At 38.6% G+C, this 19,695-nt stretch overlaps 1 protein-coding gene and 1 long non-coding RNA gene across 2 annotated transcripts in view; both read left to right on the top strand.

The window, feature by feature from the left end:
* The window catches only part of nkd1 (NKD inhibitor of WNT signaling pathway 1), a 60,400-nt gene that overhangs the window by 39,752 nt on the left and 953 nt on the right, over window positions 1–19,695 (top strand). Inside the window, exons 4-10 of the mRNA XM_049471009.1 lie at window positions 3,487–3,544; window positions 8,356–8,459; window positions 8,640–8,735; window positions 10,396–10,543; window positions 14,493–14,574; window positions 16,279–16,406; window positions 17,357–19,695. The exon at window positions 17,357–19,695 is cut by the window's right edge and continues 953 nt beyond it. Coding sequence (XP_049326966.1) covers window positions 3,487–3,544; window positions 8,356–8,459; window positions 8,640–8,735; window positions 10,396–10,543; window positions 14,493–14,574; window positions 16,279–16,406; window positions 17,357–17,922 — 1,182 coding nt within the window. The 3' untranslated portion in view covers window positions 17,923–19,695. The remainder of the gene's footprint in view (window positions 1–3,486; window positions 3,545–8,355; window positions 8,460–8,639; window positions 8,736–10,395; window positions 10,544–14,492; window positions 14,575–16,278; window positions 16,407–17,356) is intronic.
* LOC125787167 (uncharacterized) lies at window positions 12,183–13,132 on the top strand. Its single transcript, XR_007429108.1, has 2 exons — window positions 12,183–12,511; window positions 13,014–13,132. It is a non-coding gene; the product is annotated as an uncharacterized LOC125787167 (long non-coding RNA).

The following is a 19,695-nucleotide window of genomic DNA, read 5'->3' as shown; positions in this document are numbered from 1 at the left end:
GGGCCGTGGGGTCATTGTGCTCTTAAAGGTCACCTCAAAGGGTACTTCAGTCCGAGATAAAAGTACATGGGAACAGTTTGGAGTCAGCGTTCACAAACTCTGCACTCCAGCACTGAATAGGGAGCCACAGGGCTTTGTGTATACAGCTATCTTCAGCCCTCTTATTATCCAACTGCAGGGGGAATTACATAAAATGCAACAGTGAACTGCGCTCTTTTTGGCGCACTCTTTTTTTTCTTCTCTCTCTTCATTTGAAGCCGTATCGCTGAAAATACGCCTCATTCTAAAAATATTCCTCGCCGTTCTTTAAATGTACAGATCCGACCACATGCGACTCGAGGAAGCGCTCGTAGGCCGCAAGCTGTCTGCATTGTGTGTGTGTTTAGTCTGAATGGTCAAGTCTGTCTCTGTGAGGCTGGGTGGCCTACACTAAACTTAGCTACACAAAGCGAAGTGATGCTAAACTTTCTGACTTTTTGGGAAAAAAAGTCTTGCGGAAAACAAAAGAAGAGTGATGCTTTGGGTGGCATGAGCTGTGAGCTCAAGCGGCATTGTGTAGTAGGTCAAGAAAAGAGATGGGTGGTATCTCTGGGAAGTTTTTTGGGTGGTACATTTTTATTTTTTCCTTTCCAATATTGTGGATATTGGAGATTGGGACCCCTGACTACTGCCTGACACTGGTTGTTAGACCACCAGTGTTGGGCAACATTTGCCCTCTTGTGCCCTGGACCATTGGTTCTATTAAAAAAAAAAAATGTCTGAATACCCAGCCAATGTTAAATTGTCATCAATAGGCTACAATGAGAGAGTGCTATTGGCTGTTGTATTGGATGCAAGTGACTATTAGAGATGTAAGAAAATACTAATATATATATTGATGTATCACAATATTTGTCTATTTTCACTGTATCGATTTTCAATTTATAGTTTACATGTTAGTATTGGTGTCAGACTGGTTTATTTTGTATTTTGTTTAAACTCCAACCACTAGATAGCAGTGTTGTATTCTTCCTTCAGATTGTACTGGTTGTGAAGGGTTGGCTCTACATGATCCACATGGTGGCTTGTGTTTGTTTGGGTGTGTAGGGTTAGACGATATGTCTAAAATTTATATCATGATATATTTCTTGATTTCTGTCAATGTGATACTTTTCTTATATTGTTATTAATAGTATAAAACCATCCATTTGTGTGGTACATAATCATATGCTAACAATGCCAATATATGAAAGCTTACAGTGTTGAATGCGGTAAAATAATGCCAACACCTTTTAGAACCCTAGGCCAGTTTAGTTTTTATGTGTTTGATTGTTTTAGCTACCTTTTATTTGTCTAAAAAGTAAAAAAAAGAAAGTTAACAGATACAGCATCAGGCCTTTGCACTCTTATGGTGCGTGTCCACTGGCACTTAAGCCCCGACGCATCCCATTCATTTCAATGGAGAGAGGCGCCTCATGCCGCGGTGCATGCTGGGTTGCGTTGAGCACAGCCCCGCCCTCCGGCAAGAAAGTTGAGCAGATCTCAACTTTATTCAAATGAATCCGGCCGCCGTGCTGTGATTATACCTGTTTTTTTTTAGCTGGATTACTAATCTGTTGATAATTTTTTTTGTTAGATGACTAGCCCAGAACCCCAAAAACTTGCTGTTTTAGGCTCAGTTAATTGAAGGACTGGATGGGTTTTAATTTGTCATCCAGTATTTTCTACTGATCTACTGTAGGCCTGTTACCAATTCCACTTGATATATACGCTGATTTGATGGACTAACTCTAATTTGGAGCACATATAATAATCACAAAACACCTTTTTTAAGTTTTAGTTAATTATAAGGTTGCTTAATAATTTTACCGATCCTCACTTCCTAGATGTTTCTGGGTTTGCCAGGCCCTGAAGTGTTGAATCAGTCAAAAACACCTGATGAACTGCAGCACTGGCAGAGCGAGAGGCTTAATATGGTCATGCTGCACTAGCAGAAACAACAATGAGGTAAGAAAAGGTCAGCTGCAGCTTGACGTGCATGAGAAAACTGCATAAGAATGTCCTGAGACTCTGCAGCCTGTATCAGGCCCAGGACGAAGAGGATGACATAGCGAGACAAGAGAGAAAGAGAGAGAGAGAGACATTCATACTAATAATAAACCCCCATCCGTCATCCAGACAACAAGCAATTAGCACATTCCATATTGAGTGTGTGTGTGTGTATGTGTGTGTGTGTTCATGTGTGTGTTTGGGGAAGAGTGCAGAGCATATCAAAAGGACATGGGAAGGAGACTTTGCATTTGATTGCGAAGGGTTTGATCTACATGATTGTTGTTTGGTAGTGTAGGGTTAGAGGATATGGCTGAAATTCATATCATGATTTACAGCTCTGGAAAAAAATAAGAGACCACTTAAAAACTATGAGTTTCTTTGATTTTTACCAAATTGAAAACCTCTGGAATATAATCAAGAGGAAGATGGATGATCACAAGCCATCAAACCAAACTGAACTGCTTGAATTTTTGCACCAGGAGTAAAGGCGTAAAGTTATCCAAAAGAAGTGTGTAAGACTGGTGGAGGAGAACATGCCAAGATGCATGAAAACTGTGATTAAAAAACAGGGTTATTCCACCAAAATATTAATTTCTGAACTCCTGAAACTTTATGAATGTGAACTTGTTTTCTTTGCATTATTTGAGGTCTGAAAGCTTTGCTTTTTTTTTTGTTATTTCAGCCATTTCTCTAAATTACAATATTTTTATTGAAATTTAGGAGAAATGTCCGTAGTTTATAGAATAAAACAAAAATGTTCATTTTTCTCAAACATAAACCTATACATATCAAAATCAGAGAAACTGATTCAGAAAATGAAGTGAAATGTACCGGGAATATGAATATGTCATAGGAAATAGGCATTACCACCAACAGTGGACATTGCAGTGAGTGGTAATGATTGTGACTGGCGGCATCTGGCTAAAATTGTCCATGCAAAAAGCAACTCCAGCAGAAATCACATTCACATTCAATGCAAGAAGTCACACACACACATGTCCTGAAGATCAGATCAGATCAGCGTACATCAGCCTTAATAGCATGTGGCAAAAGTCATGGGACACGATACATTGATACAAGTACAAGTAAAGTGCCACACTTAATTTGAAGTTGAATTAATATGAACTTGTGTAGGTAATATGTACTGTGTCTATGTCTAGGGTTGCCACACCCTATCCTCTTCCTCTATAATAGGATATGGCAGAGGAACTCTAGTCCACTTCATGTTCTCCAGCTATCATCTTTCTCCTCTCTTTTTCCATCCTTTCATCCAAATGTCTGCCGCCCTCCGAGGAGAGAATATGTGGGTGGCCATGTGCCGTTTTGGTATCAGTTTCGTCACTGGCCATGTATCGCTGCTCTTCTGAAGTGGAGATCAGCGTTCCTCAGGGTTCCTTTGACGACAACTTATCTCTTTTTTTTTTTTCTCTCCCTCTCTCTGTCTGTCTGTTATAGGACCCATTGGAAGAGGCTTGTGCTGAGGGTATTAGTGATGAGCACTATCGCTTAGAAGGTAAGTCTATCTTTTTTTTTATCTCACATTGTATCCAGGCTAGGTGCAGACCTTCAGGATACTAGAGACTATGATAATCCCTTACATACAGCTCTGAAAAATTAAGAGACCACTTAAAAAAAATGAGTCTCTGTTATTTTACCAAATTGAAAACCTCTGGAATATAATTAAAAGTAAGATGCATGATCACAAGCCATTGAACCAAGCAAGCAAACCAAACTGCTTTAATTTTTGCACGAGGAGTAAAGGCATAAAGTTATCCAAAAGCAGTGTGTAAGACTGGTGGAGGAGAACATGCCAAGATACATGAACAAATTAAAAACCAGGGTTATTCCACTAAATATTGATTTCTGAACTCTTTAAACTTTATGAATATGAACTTGTTTTCTTTGCATTATTTGAAGTCTGAAAGCTCTGCATCTTTTTTGTTATTTCAGCCATTTCTCCATTATCTGCAAATAAATGCTCTGAATGATAATATTTTTATTTGGAGTTTGGGAGAAATGTTTGTGGTTTATCGAATAAAACAACAATGTTCATTTTACTCACACATAAACATATCTATAAACTAATTCAAAGAAACCAGGGCTATACATCATACATATCATACCATTTACTATTTGGTGCAATATTTTTCGACACTGAGTGTTTTTGAATTATTTTCAATGTGAACACTCCACATTTACAATAAATTACTATTTTGTTTTCTTTTTTATGTTTAGTTCCATTTGTTTTCGTTTTAATCTCTGTGAGCATTCTCTCTCTCTCTATCTCTCTTTCTTTCTCATTGTCTCTCATCACATAGTGCAGTTCCAATTGTTCGGTATCCTTTGTGATTTGACCCTAGGGTCTGAAGGATTGGAGTGCTCTCTCTCTCTCATTCTCTCTCTCTCTCTCTCTCTCTCATTCTCTCTCTCTCTCATTCTCTCTCTCTCTCATTCTCTCTCATTCTCTCTCTCTCTCTCTCTCTCATTCTCTCTCTCTCTCTCTCTCTCTCTCTCTCTCTCTCATTCTCTCTCTCTCTTGCTCCCTGTTGTAACCTCTCGGCTGGAAAAGAGCGGAGAGGTCACCCAGGGCACCCCCAGAACGAGGGATGGTCCCTCCGTTAAGCCCTCTAGAGATTTCCCACGCATGATTGGTTGGGTGTGGTTTGTTGGTATGGCCGTAAGGTCATTTAAGGTCACGAGCGAGGGCTTCACAATCATTGCGCACATAAGCCCGGCTTTAGATCGCACTTGATTGTGATTGGCCAAGCTGGAGTAGTGCGGCTTCTTTAGGTCAGTCACAGAGGGATGTGATTGGTGGAGAATAAGCTGAGGTTTAGATGGGTCAGTGTTATCTTTGTGAAGTGGGCTTTCACTCTCTGAGGTTTGATTGGAGGAAGGTTTACTGAGGTTTCAAAGCTCATCTTATTGTACACTGCCATTATCTGTACATCACGGTCAGTGTTGGATAAAGCAGTGTTTGCCAGAGCCAAATCCCCACATCTGGAGGAAATGACAGATTAATCATGTAACAGAGGTAGGGTTTAATTTATTTTCAATATTAATGTAATGCCATTTTATTCCAGTCCATATTTTTAGGCCATTTTTATATCATAGGGTTGTATGTGCAAAAGGTAAAAAAAAAAAAAAGGATAGAAAATTATAGAAAAGAGTACAGTAACAGACTAGGAGAAGATGGGTGGTATTTTACAATTTTTAAAGTACATTTTTTGTCATTCTCAGCACTGCAGAGACACTGGCACACAGCAGTGCTGCTAGAGTTTTTAAACACCTCACTGTCACTGCAGGTCTGAGAATGACCGTCTCACTCCTGTGAGCTCCTGACCATTGCAGAAGACAGACAAACGGGCAAAGCGCTGCCACTATGATCAGGAGATTGCTGGTTCGAATCCCGGTTATGCAGCTTGCCATCGGCTATCGAAGCTTTGAGAGAGCACAATTGGCCTTGCTCTCTCTCCGTGTGGGTAGATGGCACTCTTTCCCCACATCAATCCAAAGGGTGATGTCGATCAGCACAAGTCGTGAGACTGTGAGCTGATGTATTGAAAACCGTGTCGCTGCGCTTTCCTCCGAGTGCTCTGTGGTGCTACTCTGCAATTTTAGAAACTTTAAAAAGAGGTGGTGGCTGACTTCACTTGTTGTACTGGCGGAGGCATGTGCTAGTCTTTACCCTCCTGGTGTTGAGGCATTAGTATAGGATAGAAAGTGATAGGAAGAGTCTTAATGAGTGGTTGGGTAATTGGCTGTGAAAACTGGCTGTAAATTCCCCTGTATGGTCGTGTCAGGTGTAGAAGATAAAGCAAGAAGAGAGTGAAGAGAAGTGTGAAAGAGAGAGCGAGAGAGAGAGAAATGATAGGTGACAGTGTAAACTTCATTCACTCTCCTCTGCCTGTGGCTATAGACGGATCCACACACATCCGCAACATTTGGGGATTAAAAAAGAGCCAGTCTAGCAAAATCGGAGTTCCTCGGAAACTTCTGAGACTTCAGACGAGGCTGGTTCTTCTCTTCAGATGTATGTGAGGAGCTCTGTGTGAGGCTAGGTGAAGGCGAATGTGGGAGACCGCACACACACACACACACACACTCACACACGTCAGTGATCTTGTAGCGATAATGAGTTGTGTCTTGTGGAGCGTAAACACTGTTGCTGAGCTGGCTGGCAGCTTCTAAACTCCCCTCCAGACTTTTTTTTTGTTTTTAAGGCACAAAGTTGTCATATCTGTTCCTGTTACCATGTAGAAGTTTGTGTAAGTGTGTGTGTGTGTGTGTGTGTGTGTGTACATGAGCGTGGACACTCCTATGCTTGTACATATGTGTGTGTGTGTGTGTGTGTATTAGGCTACTGTAACCCCTCCAGGCCACTCATTACCCCTCCAGATAAGTATCTCTGAAACACTGTGGACCAGGCCGGCCGGCGAGCAGATTTTTGCCCTCGCTCACAATGTTGCCTTTGAGTATCTAGCCCTGATCAAAAGCCCAGAGCCGCTGCTATTTCCCTGGAAAAAAAAAGAAGTCTGTAAAAGCTCCCTGGGACGATTCCTTTCATTCTCTGGCACTTTTCTTTCTCTTTTTTTTATTTTTTTTTTTATCACCCTCTCTCTTCTCTCTGCCGAGGGACAGGACAGGTCCTCTTTGATCTGAGCAGATCAGCAGAAGGGGTGGGGGGTGGTTGGTGGGGTGTGTATGGGGAGCGAAGAACGAATGAGAGAGAGAGAGAGAGAGACACTGTTGTGTCTGCCGATCCCTTTGGCTCGCACAACAAACACTGTTTTAGATTTGACTTTGCTTAATTAATTAGAGATTCTGTTTAACAGACGGACTGATCCTTGGCCAAAAGGTTTGAGAATTGAACTTCAAAGCGTGGGGATTGGGGGCAGGAGGGAGGATTTAGCCTGCAGGACATAGGCTGGCGTGGAGCGCTGCGGCCTCCTCCCTGCTCGGCGTTAGATCTGCTGCTGCCGTCTGCAACATCTCTCGCGCAAATTGCAAGAGCGACACAGCTGCGAAATCTCAGAGTGACATTTTCGCAAACGTTTTGAAAAATTCTTAAGCGTTGCTGCTAATTTCACAAAGTCTGTACACTGCTGAAGATAGATAGCTACACACTTTTATGCCAATCTGAAGAAACATTAGCATCTGAAAGCAGCAAAGTAAGCAGCCTTCTAAGCAGAACTCTTTTAGGGTGTTTTCGCACCTGTATATGGTTTCCATGGTCCAGATTGGTTGATGGGTTCATTTACTTGGAGTGTTTTCTCCCTCTGTTTGGTTTAGTTTCACACAGGCACAAACCTAAACGCACCAAAATGCGCACCAATAAACCACGCAAGCACATTGTCTCCTTTTATTGGTCAGAGCTGTAAAATATTGCAAGAAGACACTGGACACTGTAAATTTGCCACTGCGCTTTCAAACACAGTGTTTTTAATAGGATGTGCACTGCAGATGTACATGTAGTAAACAGCCTTAAAGACCGATGGATGCTGGTGATTGCTTGCGATTCCTGGTCGAACTTTCCAAAAAGAAATAAAAAAAAAAATCCATTACTGTTGTTCAAATGTCCTTTTTTAGTACATGTGCGCATTTTGAATATTGTGAAATAAGACAACCCTATTAACTCTTTTAACCAGTTTTTGTTTGCTGCCTAGGTCAGAAACGAGATTTTATCACACTGTATCTCTATCCAAGTAGCTCCACCTTTAAAAAGGCAGCCAGATCTTTAAAAAGGCAGCCATGGGTTAAATTTTTCAGGTTGCAGGTTTTTTTTTTTTTTTTTTTTTTTTAACCTCAAACTTTGAAAATATACCACATTTAAATATTTAGACTGCAAACAGCAGAAAATTTAAATCTGAAAGGGAGAGACAGATAGATGTGACCTCAACTAAAGTAAAAGTGAACCAAACTTAAGTCCTAAAGTTTGAACCATGGCTTAATTTAGATTTGTTTCACACAGTTTAGTAAGCACACTAAAAATCTACAGTTACGGTTAGGGGTGGGAGATATGGCCCTAAAATAATATCACGATATTTCATGGTAATTTTGCGGTAACGATACTCTTGGCCATAGGATAAAACACTGAATTAAAAAAATGATTTCAAGAATACACTACTGCACCAAATTGAATATTAAATTTTCTTATGGCATACGATATGATATGGCACACTCTTAACTGAGATTCTTTTCTTTTCCCACTTTTAAAAGGAAATTGTTCTGTTTTATATGAAAAGACCTCTGAGATCTTTTAACACAGTTTTGTTTTTGATATATGTGTGACTGTTTCCTCTTCGTGTTCTGCCCCCTCTGCAGTCGCCCTGCCTCCTGAGAAGATTGACAGCTGCAGTGGCGAAGAGAAGATGCAGGAGAGAGAGAGCTCAGCCCCCGCAGGCCCCCATAAGCAGCTACAGTTTGAGGTGATTATATGAGACACACAGACACACACTGTAATGTTTGTTATAATCCTACAAAAGAGCTTTGATAGTGACATCACTTTTTTTTTTAACAGTTTTGTCAGAGCTGATGTGAACAAGCAATTATATACTAATATAATATTGGTAGTTTATTGATTATTGATCTGACGGGTTCTTGATCAGGAGCTGGAGTGTGCTGTTTCAGTCGAGGAGGATAACAGGCAGGAGTGGACGTTTACTCTGTATGACTTTGACAACAACGGCAAGGTCACGAGAGAGGTGAGTTTGCAGCTCACACGCATACAGATGTGCAAGTTAATAATCTTTAAGAGATAAGGAGATGTTTCTAAGAAGATCAAATAATAGATGGTCCACTTGTATAAGCTGTGAGGTGTGATCTTATGAGTGACACATGCTCATGGGACTGATAGTGGTAATGCCTTCTATGGCATCTAATTATCTGTGCCCACTTACAGTGGACTGGGAGGTAATGATTGTGTCTGGTGTTGTCTGACAAGAATTGTCCATGCACACAAAACAACAACTCTAGCAGAAATCACATCGCATGTACAATCCATACAGTGGACTCCACCCACAGGTCAGGGGATTGCTCTTTAGTTTCCATAGTGGGACATGGGCATGGCCTGTCCCATGATTTTTGGCATACGAGTCTATAATAACTAGGGCTGCACTGTAAAAAAAAAACTTAGACTCTTTAAGTCAAGTAATTGAGGGCTTTTTTTTTAATGTAGAGACAAAAATGGACAAGGATGACATATTAATAAGGAATTTTAAGTAATAGAAAATATGTATTTTAAATAATGGTGTATTTGGTAAAAAAAAATCCATGTCACAACACCTTCGTTTAAACAGTTGTTTATTTACATGTCGGTTTTAATGTTTAAAGTAAAATAGGCTTATTTTAGACATAAATACATGCATGCTGTCCGTCTCATTATTCCACAGTTCATATGTTGGGTAAACAGTGTAATCAGGATAATCAAACTAGGCTGCAATTTAAATCATTTATTATATGCCACATATTTTAATAATTTTGAAGTGCTCAAAAATATGTGATGAATGACATGACTGCTGACTTTCTTAAAGGAGAAATCCGGTGTAAAATGTGACTTTGAGTGTAGTTTTTTTTTGTAGTATAAATTTTTTTAAAGGTGTCCTTCCCTTAAAATCCACTTTTCTTGTTCTTTGTGAAATACAGTAGGTCTCTCTGAGTTGTATATGCATGCTGCACATGACACTGTTCCTCAACCCCCACTGCAGTAACTAGTAAAATAAAATATTTATAAAAAAAGTTGATTAGGAAGAGCATCTGTGTCTACATCAACCTGTGAATTAGTAGTAATATAACTTTTGTCCGTCTCGCTGCCTCACAGTGCTGTTAGCCAATCAGAGGCGATATGTTTGCATGTATGAAAATTTATGAGCAAGGGCTGCCCACTCCCTGCCCACTCCTTTACAAGAATAAAGCTGCATTTTGCTGCAGGATCACCGGAGCACTTTTTTTTTTCACAAAAAACAGCTCAACTGGCATTAATTCATATTAGAGACCAAAATTTAAAAAAAGTTATTTTAAATGTCAGCACCCTCAGAATTCTACCGATGAAGTGTGGAGCTACTTTGAGCTTGATAATGATGTAAAAATAGTGATTTCTTTGCATGAACACTATGCCCCTATCGCTAGAGGAATAGCGCATTGAAAACCTGCTGGGACCATTGGTTAACATTGTTTTTCAGAATGCTGGAGGTGGCTATTCAACAAAATTTCATACTCGTTATCATGTTTCACTACTACACCCCAAGTCCATTTCTCCTTTAATGTTGTGTAAATCAGAACCAGAACTCAAGCAGGGTGATTTTCCGATTTCTAATATCTGTGTTAATGTCTTTCTCTTCGTCTTCATCTCTGTCTCTCCTTCAGGACATCACCAGTTTGCTGCACACTATCTACGAGGTGGTGGACGCCTCAGTGAACCACTCGCCCAGCAGCAGCAAAACACTGCGGGTGAAGCTGTCCGTCGCACCCGACGCCAGCCAGCGATGGAAGAACTGCACACAGACCAGTACAGGTAGGAAGAAACAGAGTCAGTTAGGAAGAGCTAAACCTTCCTAAAGCAGGAGAAAGAGCTCAATTGAGAAGTGTATAAAAGACAGACATATCTGATAGCAGTGTGTGTGTGTGTGTGTGTGTGTGTGTGTGTGTGTGTGTGTGTGTGTGTGTGTGTGTGTGTAGCCTTCAAAGCTGACTGGCTCTCATACATCAGAGCAGCTTCTGACAACCCTGAAGCTGAGCGCTCGCCTCTCCTCCGCTTCATTCCAGTGTGGAAACTAAAAGAACGCCTGCATTTAGCTTAATTTCCGGAATGTGTGACATGATGAACAAGAGGAATGAGGATGGAAAAAGAGGGAGATGAAAAGAGAGAGAGATAGAGAGAAAGAGAGAGTGTGTGTGTGTGTGTGTGTTTGTTTATGAGCTGTCATTTGAACTATTTATATGCATTGTGTGTTTGAAAGCGTCAGCCTTTGAAAGTAGAGGCAGACTTCACACTGCATCAGATCCCTCCACATTAATGAACTCTTGAGTGTGTGTGTGTGTGTGTGTGTGTGTGTGTGTTAGCTTTATATGAGGCCCTTTAGTTGAAAATAGAATAAATGAAGCATTGTTGTTTTTCCTCTTTTATAAATCTTCAAAGTAGGAGGCATGGAACAGAGAGGTTTGTTTCTTTCTTTGGTGTGTGTGTGTGTGTGTGTGTGTGTGTGTTAGCATGCATATGCATGTCAATGCACACATGCGTGTGTTTTGTGTTCAGGAGCGCAGCAGCATTTTTCTCTTTGATAACAGCTTCATCTCTCTCTCTCTTTCCCTCTTTCTCTCTCTCTCTCTCTCTCCCATCTGTCTTTATCTCTTCTCTCTTCTTCTTTCTCTGTCCTTTTGCCTTTTGTTTTCTCTTCTTATTGTGTACTTATGTTCTTCTCTCTGTCTTTTTAACTTTCTGTATCTCTTTCTCTCTTACTCTCTATTTATTTCTCTGTATCTTACGTTCTCTTTTTGATTCTTTCTTTCTTTCTTTTCTTACATACTCTTTTCCTCTACCCTATCTCTCTCTTCATCTATCGATCTCTTTTTACTCTTGCTTCATGTCCTCTTTCTCCCTCTCCGTCACTTTCTATCTCTTTTCACTCTTCTTCTATTCCTTCTATCTCTATCTACTTTTTACTCTTTCTTCATCTTCTAACACTCTCTCTATCTCTTTCTATGCTCGCTTTCTCTATTGTCTTCCTAAGCTCTCTTATTGCTTTGCTTCTTGTTTCCCTCTTTATTTCTCACTCTCTTATTCTGTCTCTTTCTGCCTCATCTTTACTCCTTTTACTATCTTTTTCTCTCTTCTCTCCATCTTCTCATATATTCTATATATATATATATATATATATATATATATATATATATATATATATATATATATATATATATATATATATACTGTTTATATTAATATTTTTTACAGGTACATTCAATGTTTTTATTATCATGAAATATTCTTTATTTAATCTGATTTCAGTCAATAGTAATGATAACATATATTTTCCACATGACATGTATTTTAGGCACAACTTACACACAAAATATTACCTAAATTTTCTTCACCAGCTAATTTAATTTAGCCAACTTACTTATAGTATTTTGTGTTTATCCAGTTTACAGTTAAACAGTCAATTATCATTTAATAATTATTCATTTTAGTAATATATATAATAAAATATAAGCTGCGGTCCAATCTGAAGGGAGCTGCCCAACTAGGCAGCATTTCCAGGCAGCATAGGCGCGCTCCCGAGAAAAGGTCTGTCCCATACGGAAGGTAGCATGTGCTGCCTACCTGGGCAGCTGCCTTATTTTACCCCGATTCTGAAGGCAGCGTGAGATGTATCCTTCACGGCGAAGGCAATCCCATGATCCATTTCACCAGCTCAGAGTTCCAGCTCTCAGATTTAAAAACATGGCGGACGGAGCCGGCCTGCCACGGAGTTTCTGTACAAATGTAAGTAATTCCCTCCTGTATTTCCACTCACCGCTGCGTGGGTTTATCAAACTAGCATATTTTAGACTGTTTTAAGTTGTTTTCCATCGTTGTTTTCGCCTGTACTTCATTTAATGTAAGACCTGACCGGCGGAAGCTACCGTTAGCTTATCGCGCTAATTTACCGGGTAAGCTAACACGCATCTAGCCGACTTACAGAGTACCAAACGAGGCTGCAGCGCTGAGGAAACCCCCGCTAGGAAACAAAGATACCCTGGCCGTCCAGTATAAAAAGTTTTAACTGTTTTAAGTCACTGTTGCGTATAACTAAGTGATTTACTGTGTAAATAGTGTAAACGTGTAGAATAACCTGTAATTTAGTGATTTAATGCGTAAACAGTTTAATTGTTAGAGGGAATAACTAGATTTACCTGTAACTGAGTGATCAACTGTGTAAATAGTGGAATTATGAGCGTGTTCTCCATAAACCACTGTTACTAATTCAGATTTATTTTTTCCACAGGGATGAACGTGGGCCGGGGAAGGTGAACGCTGGTCAGACCGGCTGGAGGCAGCGTTAGCTCCCTTTATGAATATATATTTTTTTCTTTGAATGTAATAAAGTTTTCTCTCTTAACATTATTATTTTTGCTTGCTGTGTGTTTATTGTCACTATGCTTATTGTAGTATCACATCTCAACTAGTGGGTATGGGTAAATAAATAAATAAAAAGTTTATGAATCATGTGTTTTATGCAACTAAAAGGTAAAGATAAATTAGCTGACTGTGTATGAATGTACTATTGAGTGAAACGTAGCTTAGTTTGATAATTTAGCTCTGATGGCTCATACAAAATATTTATTATATTATGGTTTCATTACTCATGCATTTCTATGAAGCATCTAATCAAAAATAAATTAAATACATAAATAAAACTGACCATACTCTGAGAATTAAGTGAGGAAAAGTGTAGAATTAAAGTAAATCATGAATATTTAAATATATGTAATATTTGGATGAGTAAAAGAGAAATAGCTGCCGCTGCATTTTGCCACTGATTTATCCCGAGGTAAGTGATCATTAACTTTAGTTATTTATAAACAGCTCACCGGCACAGCGCGCTAGACGTGATGACGTATGCTGACTCCAGAGCGTGTCCCGAACGCGCTGCCTTATAAGATCCCTTATGGGTGAAAATGCTGCCGAACGAGGGAGCTGCCTTTGAAGGCAATGACTACCTAGGCAGCTCCCTTCAGATTGGACCGCAGCTATTGATTTGATTTTGTAGGTTTGTTCCTGTGTTCTAGTCAACTCTCTTACCCTTAATATATAAAACTTCCTAAAATCTGCAAACAGTTCTAATAACATGGTTTGTAGGGTCATAAAAAACCTGAAAAATCATGGAATTTGAAAATAGCATTTTTTAAGACCTGGATGAGTTTTGGAAAAATAAAAATACTCAAAGTTTTGAAAAAGTCATGGAAATTTGCTTTAACAAATAACAAATGTTTTTAATTTTATTATTAAAAATTGTGTGTCAACATTTTATCTGATTCATTTTAGACCTACTATAATATATTAATTTAAATTATAGTTTTAGTTGATTTTTGGTTTTATTGTCCATAAATCGTATGTAAGGTCATGAAAATTTGCCTTGAAGGCATAGAAAAGTCATGAAAATATCATGGAAATTTATTGGTTAAAATGTGTATGAACCATGTAATAAAAACATACGATATACACTCAGTGATTTCACTTCCTCTGATGGGAAACATATGGAAGGCAATGAGATATGTCAATCAGGTGATCTCATCCTTTGTCAAGGATACACCAACCTTATGTTCTTTAACAGACTCATTGATTATAACAGTAATCTTGAATTGGGATACTGAGAGCATTCATCACTCTCTCCTCCCCTCCCTTTATCATCTTTTCCTTTTCTAATATTAATACTTATATATTTATCAGTCTTAAAAAATATTTCTCTCTCTTTCTTTCTCAGTCACGCCACACCCCAGACTCAAGGGAGAGAAGTGCTTTGAGGAGCCCAAGAGCTCGGAAAAGAAGTCCAGAGCCATTCTGAGGTACCGAGCTTCATCACTTCCTTTCCTTCTGATCAGAAACTACACACACTTACCAAACTCACAACTGCTGTGTTCTGTGCGTCTGTGAATCCACATTAAACAATACATGAGATATGAAGATCTGCCAGCATAAAGATGACACAGAACAGCAGATAAGATGATCTTTACTGTTATTAACATGGAAGAGCAATACTTAAACACAGTACCAGTGTTCCTGCAGGTCCTCTACTGAAGTCCTAAAATAGTCTTAAAATAGATGTGGCCAGAAAATGTGTAAAAAAAAATGTCTTTATTGTCTTATTTTTTCTAAGTCTAAGAAGATGGTGTAGTCTTTGTGTGTAATGGATGGCAACTAAAGAATGGCAGCTCACAGAACATGTATATTGTAGCACAGTTTATATATAAGATAATAGTTTATCTTAATAGCTGCCCTGTGGTGGTCCTGATTATTGAAGAATAGAAAGAAAGGTGGATTTCAAAGAATAAATAAGAAATGCTGTTTATTTATTTGAAGTTCTAATACAGAAATTGCAAAAGAGAGCTGTTATTTAAAGAAGGAAAACAAGGAGGATTAGGTGCAATTAATTTAGAATTGAAAATAAAAATAGCAATGTGTAAAATTATTGCTAGTGCTATTTATAGACAGGTAAAAATTGGAGATTAAAAAGACTCTCCTAGAAACAATATACCTTCTTATAAATTAATCAAGTCAGACTTTGTTAAGAAATTTGAAGAACAAAATATTAATTGGGGTTTTGTCTCAAATAAAAACATGTATAAAATATAAAAAATAATGTATTCTTTGCATGGTGCTATGTGTCATCTTAAAGGCCCTTCAGAAACCAAATCAAAACAGGCAATTAAAAATATTACATCCAAAAAATATATTATATCTGAAAAAATTAGAGACATTTTGTGGCTTATTTCAATGGACATACTCCCTGTAAGAAACCTCAAAAAATTGAATTTTAACATGGACAGCCCTGTTTGCGTTATTCCTAATTGTTCCCCAACAGAAATCACTTTTTATTTGACTGTTACAGATCCAAAAAGGTTCGGAAAACAATAAGCCAAATAAATTAAAAAATTACATTTAGTTTGAAGACCAGAAAATATGGATTTTTTAATAAAAACCTCAGACTCTTAAAGGGAAATTCTTTGGTTGGTTATTTGTGTTGTTAAATGTAGTCTTTGGAAACAAATAATGACTAAACTGAAAAAAAGAAACAAACGCAATGAACAATAATTTAACTTTTTTTTTATTTATTTATTCTTTATAAAATTATGTATTGTTTTTCTTTTTGTTCTGTATACTGTAGTAATATAAATGTTTAATTGTATGAAATTGTTGTAAAAAATCAATAGTGTGAGAAGAAAGAAAAAGAAAGGAGGATAATAATAATAATAGTATGTGGAGAAACAGATACAGAACTACAGTCTGCAGTTACAGAACTACAAAGTGCTCTTATATCCTCAGTGGAGCTAAAAAAAAAAAAAAGGATAATAGATTTAGAAATAAGGGGGTGGTCATAATATTATGTATAATATGTTCAAAGTAAACAGATAAGATAAGAAAATAAAAGGGCTTTCAAACATTACCACTGCAATCATAAATATGCAAAATGCACATTTTTAAAGCACCCTCATTCTTTTAGTTAATGGGGCATCAGAAACATAATAGTAAATCATTCTGACCTGTTGTAGACGTCATCATAGTGACCACCACACACAGCAAGGCTGCCAGAGGCACTGTGTGGACGAAAACCTGGAGAGGAGGAACCATTACCTGGACCTGGCCGGCATCGAGAACTACACCTCACGCTTCGGAACAGGTGAGAATCTGATATACAGCTCTGAGACCACTTCAGTTTCTGAATCAGTTTCTCTGATTTTGCTATTTATAGATAAATGTTTGAGTAAAATGAACTTTATTGTTTTATTCTATAAACTACAGACAACATTTCTCCCAAATTCCAAATTAAAATAATGCCATTTAGAGCATTTATTTACACAAAATGAGAAATGGCTCAAATAACAAAAAAGATGCAGAGCTTTCAGACCTTAAATAAAGCAAAAAAAAAAAAAGTTCATATTCATAAAGTTTTAAGAGTTCAGGAATATTTCAATATTTGGTGGAATAACTGTGGTTTTTAATCACAGTTTTTTTAATGCATATTGGCATGTCCTCCACCAGTCTTACACACTGCTTTTGGATAACTTTATGCCTTTACTCCTGGTGCAAAAATTCAAGCAGTTCAGTTTGGTTTGATGGTTTGTGATCATCCATCTTTCTTTTGATTATATTCCACAGGTTTTCAATTTTGTAAAATCAAAGAAACTCATTATTTTTAGGTGATCTATTATTTTTTTCCAGAGAAGGAAAAATAATAGATCATGCCAAGTTGCATAAAGGAGGAGAACTGTGATTAAAATTCAGGGTTATTCCACCAAATATTGATTTGTGAACTCTTACAATTTTATGAATATTAACTTGTTTTCTTCTCTGCATTATTTGATGTCTGTATCTTTTTTGTTGTTATTTCAGACATTTCTCATTTTCTGCAAATAAATGCTCTAAATGATTTTATTTGCAATTTAGGAGAAATGTTGTCATTAGTTTATAACTAACTTAAACTGATTCAGAAACTGAAGTGGTTTTTCCAAAACTGTATGTTTAAACTCTAAATTAGATCATAATTATTACACTTTAACACTGTTAAATTGAGCTTATATATCAGTTTATCTGTTTATTGTAATAAAATAAAACCATTTGTTCTTCCAGTCGCCCCCACCGCTGAGCCGCCTAAACCCGACCAGCCCGGCGCCCGCTCGGCCAATCAGATGCGCTCCCGCTCCCATGAGCCCGAGAACGGCCATGTCTACCCATCCTCCTCCTCCCACCACCACCGCCGCTCGCACACCATCTCCACAGAAACTCCAGCCGTGCAGGACAGCCTGTGCCTCCGCCCTCGAGCCCTGGACTCCTCCCGGCACACGCACGGCTTCCGCTCACCCAAAGCCCACCATCGCACTCCCCCAGCTCACGCTTCCTCCAACAGGGTGATGAAGAGGGGCGCCCCACCTCCTGCTGCTCTGCCTATTCAGGCCGGATCTCACCAGAGCTCAGGACCCTACCGGCGGCACAAGCAGCGGCCCAAAGATGGCGCTCCGCCTTCCAGAGCGCTGGGGCCGGCCGTGACCACCGGACCTGTGGTAGAGAAGGAGCAGGTGAGGGATCTGCCCAGCATGGTGCTGTACGAAGGAGGTCTGGCACAGGTGGTGCAGCGGCACGAGCACCATCACCATCATGAGCACCATTACCATTATCACCACTTTTACCAGTCCTGAGGACCACTGAGCACCACTGGTGGCCAAAAAAAGCAAAAAGCAGCCCAGAACGACCACCAAGACTCTGAATGAAGGAACAAGTGAAGGAACTTAACACTTACAGTGAACCTGGGTGGAATAATATCATGGCTGAGCCGAGACTGATAGACTCATAAACTGATAAACAGTGAACACCATGTTAAAGTGGCCAACCATGCTTTAAAAAAAAAATTAAAACATATGTGTAAGTTCTGGACAGATAAACCCAGCTCGGAAAGGGCTAGACCTTTTTTATTTTTTTTTCTCAAACCTTGCCCTTCTTGCCCTCCCTGTCCTTCTTGCTGCCCCCTCTATCTTCGTGTATGTGAAGCTGAAGCCCCTAAAAAAGGGCCACAACTGTTATGATATGATATGAAGGATTGTGAAGGACTATGAAGGAAAGGGAGATGTATTATACAATCCTCCTATTTTGTATGAATGTTTTTTAGCACATGTGAAAAGTTTGGGCACACCCGATTGAATGTATTCTGTCTGAATTTCGAAGAACAGGTTTAGGATTAGTTTAGCACATTTTTTTTTTGTGCTTACTGAGTAGATCAGTTATTTAGAAGTTATTTAATAATAGATTGATGATAGTATTGTAAATCTCTATTTTTTTATTCTAATTTGTAGCCTATGTCCTGATTATATAAATATAATTAAATAAATATTAAATATTCCAAACTTTTTGATGTAGCAAAAACCACTACAAACAGTGGTCATGCTTCCTAAACAGGAGTTTTTCACAGGTCTTGCATTGTAAAATAAACCTAAGGCAACCTGAGGCTAGGGCTGCAACTTATGATTATTTTGGTAGTCAACTAATCTAATGATTATTCAACGATGCCATGTCCTCCATCTCTATGATAGAATGATAAGACGATAGAAACAGCTGAATATGAGATTTAAAAGGCATTTAAATGTCTATATGTTGTTTAAAAGTGAAAATTACTGATATTTAGTGAGTAAATATGTAATCTGTTGTGTTTGGGCACTTTTGAAGTGAGCCATTTACCCATCTCCCATTGCACTTCTGTCCCCATCACCTTGTGTAATGTGGTACTGTTACAATTTAAAAAATAGTCGACAATGAAATTTGTAGTCGACAAATTTAAATAATCAACACTGCCGATTATATCGACACATATCGACTCATCGTTGCAGCCCAACCTGAGGCAATGCTTGGCTAGCTTTAGCTAACTTTACATAGTTTTCCACTGGTCAAGGAACGTAAAACATCGTAAAATTGTCACAAATTGTCACTTGCCGGTGTTGTGCCGAATTCAAAACCCCCGCCATGAAAAGAACCCTCTCTCGGGAGTGCGTCTTGTAGATAAAAGCGAAAATAATCTGCTTTATCTTAACTTCACGGTTACATACATCGCAGCATAGCACTCGTTCACGAGAGGGGGTGATTTTCCTGATGGGGTGCTCAATTCGGCTCAACCCCATCATGTTTGATTACAGGAACGTCACATGACACCACTGACATCATCTTGTTCCGTGCACTGTCTTCACTCTGAGAGAGAGAGAGAAAAAAAAAAGTGAAGTGATAGCTGTTGGAAGGACAGGAAACCAAAACCTTTACTGTGGTGGCAAGGATAGCTTAGCTTAGCATAGCCTAGCTAGCTTAGCATCGTCAGCAGGTTACTAGATGTGCCTTTTAACTGATTTATCTTTATCATTTTGCTCATATCTAGAGCAAATTACGAAAAATGCTTATTTTTCCCTTAGGAAATATCCCTAAACAGCGGA

Source organism: Astyanax mexicanus, chromosome 23 (assembly GCF_023375975.1).
Source record: "Astyanax mexicanus isolate ESR-SI-001 chromosome 23, AstMex3_surface, whole genome shotgun sequence".
NCBI lineage: Eukaryota > Metazoa > Chordata > Actinopteri > Characiformes > Acestrorhamphidae > Astyanax > Astyanax mexicanus.
Note: the sequence above shows the minus strand (reverse complement) of the source record. Positions and strands in the feature narration are given on the sequence as shown.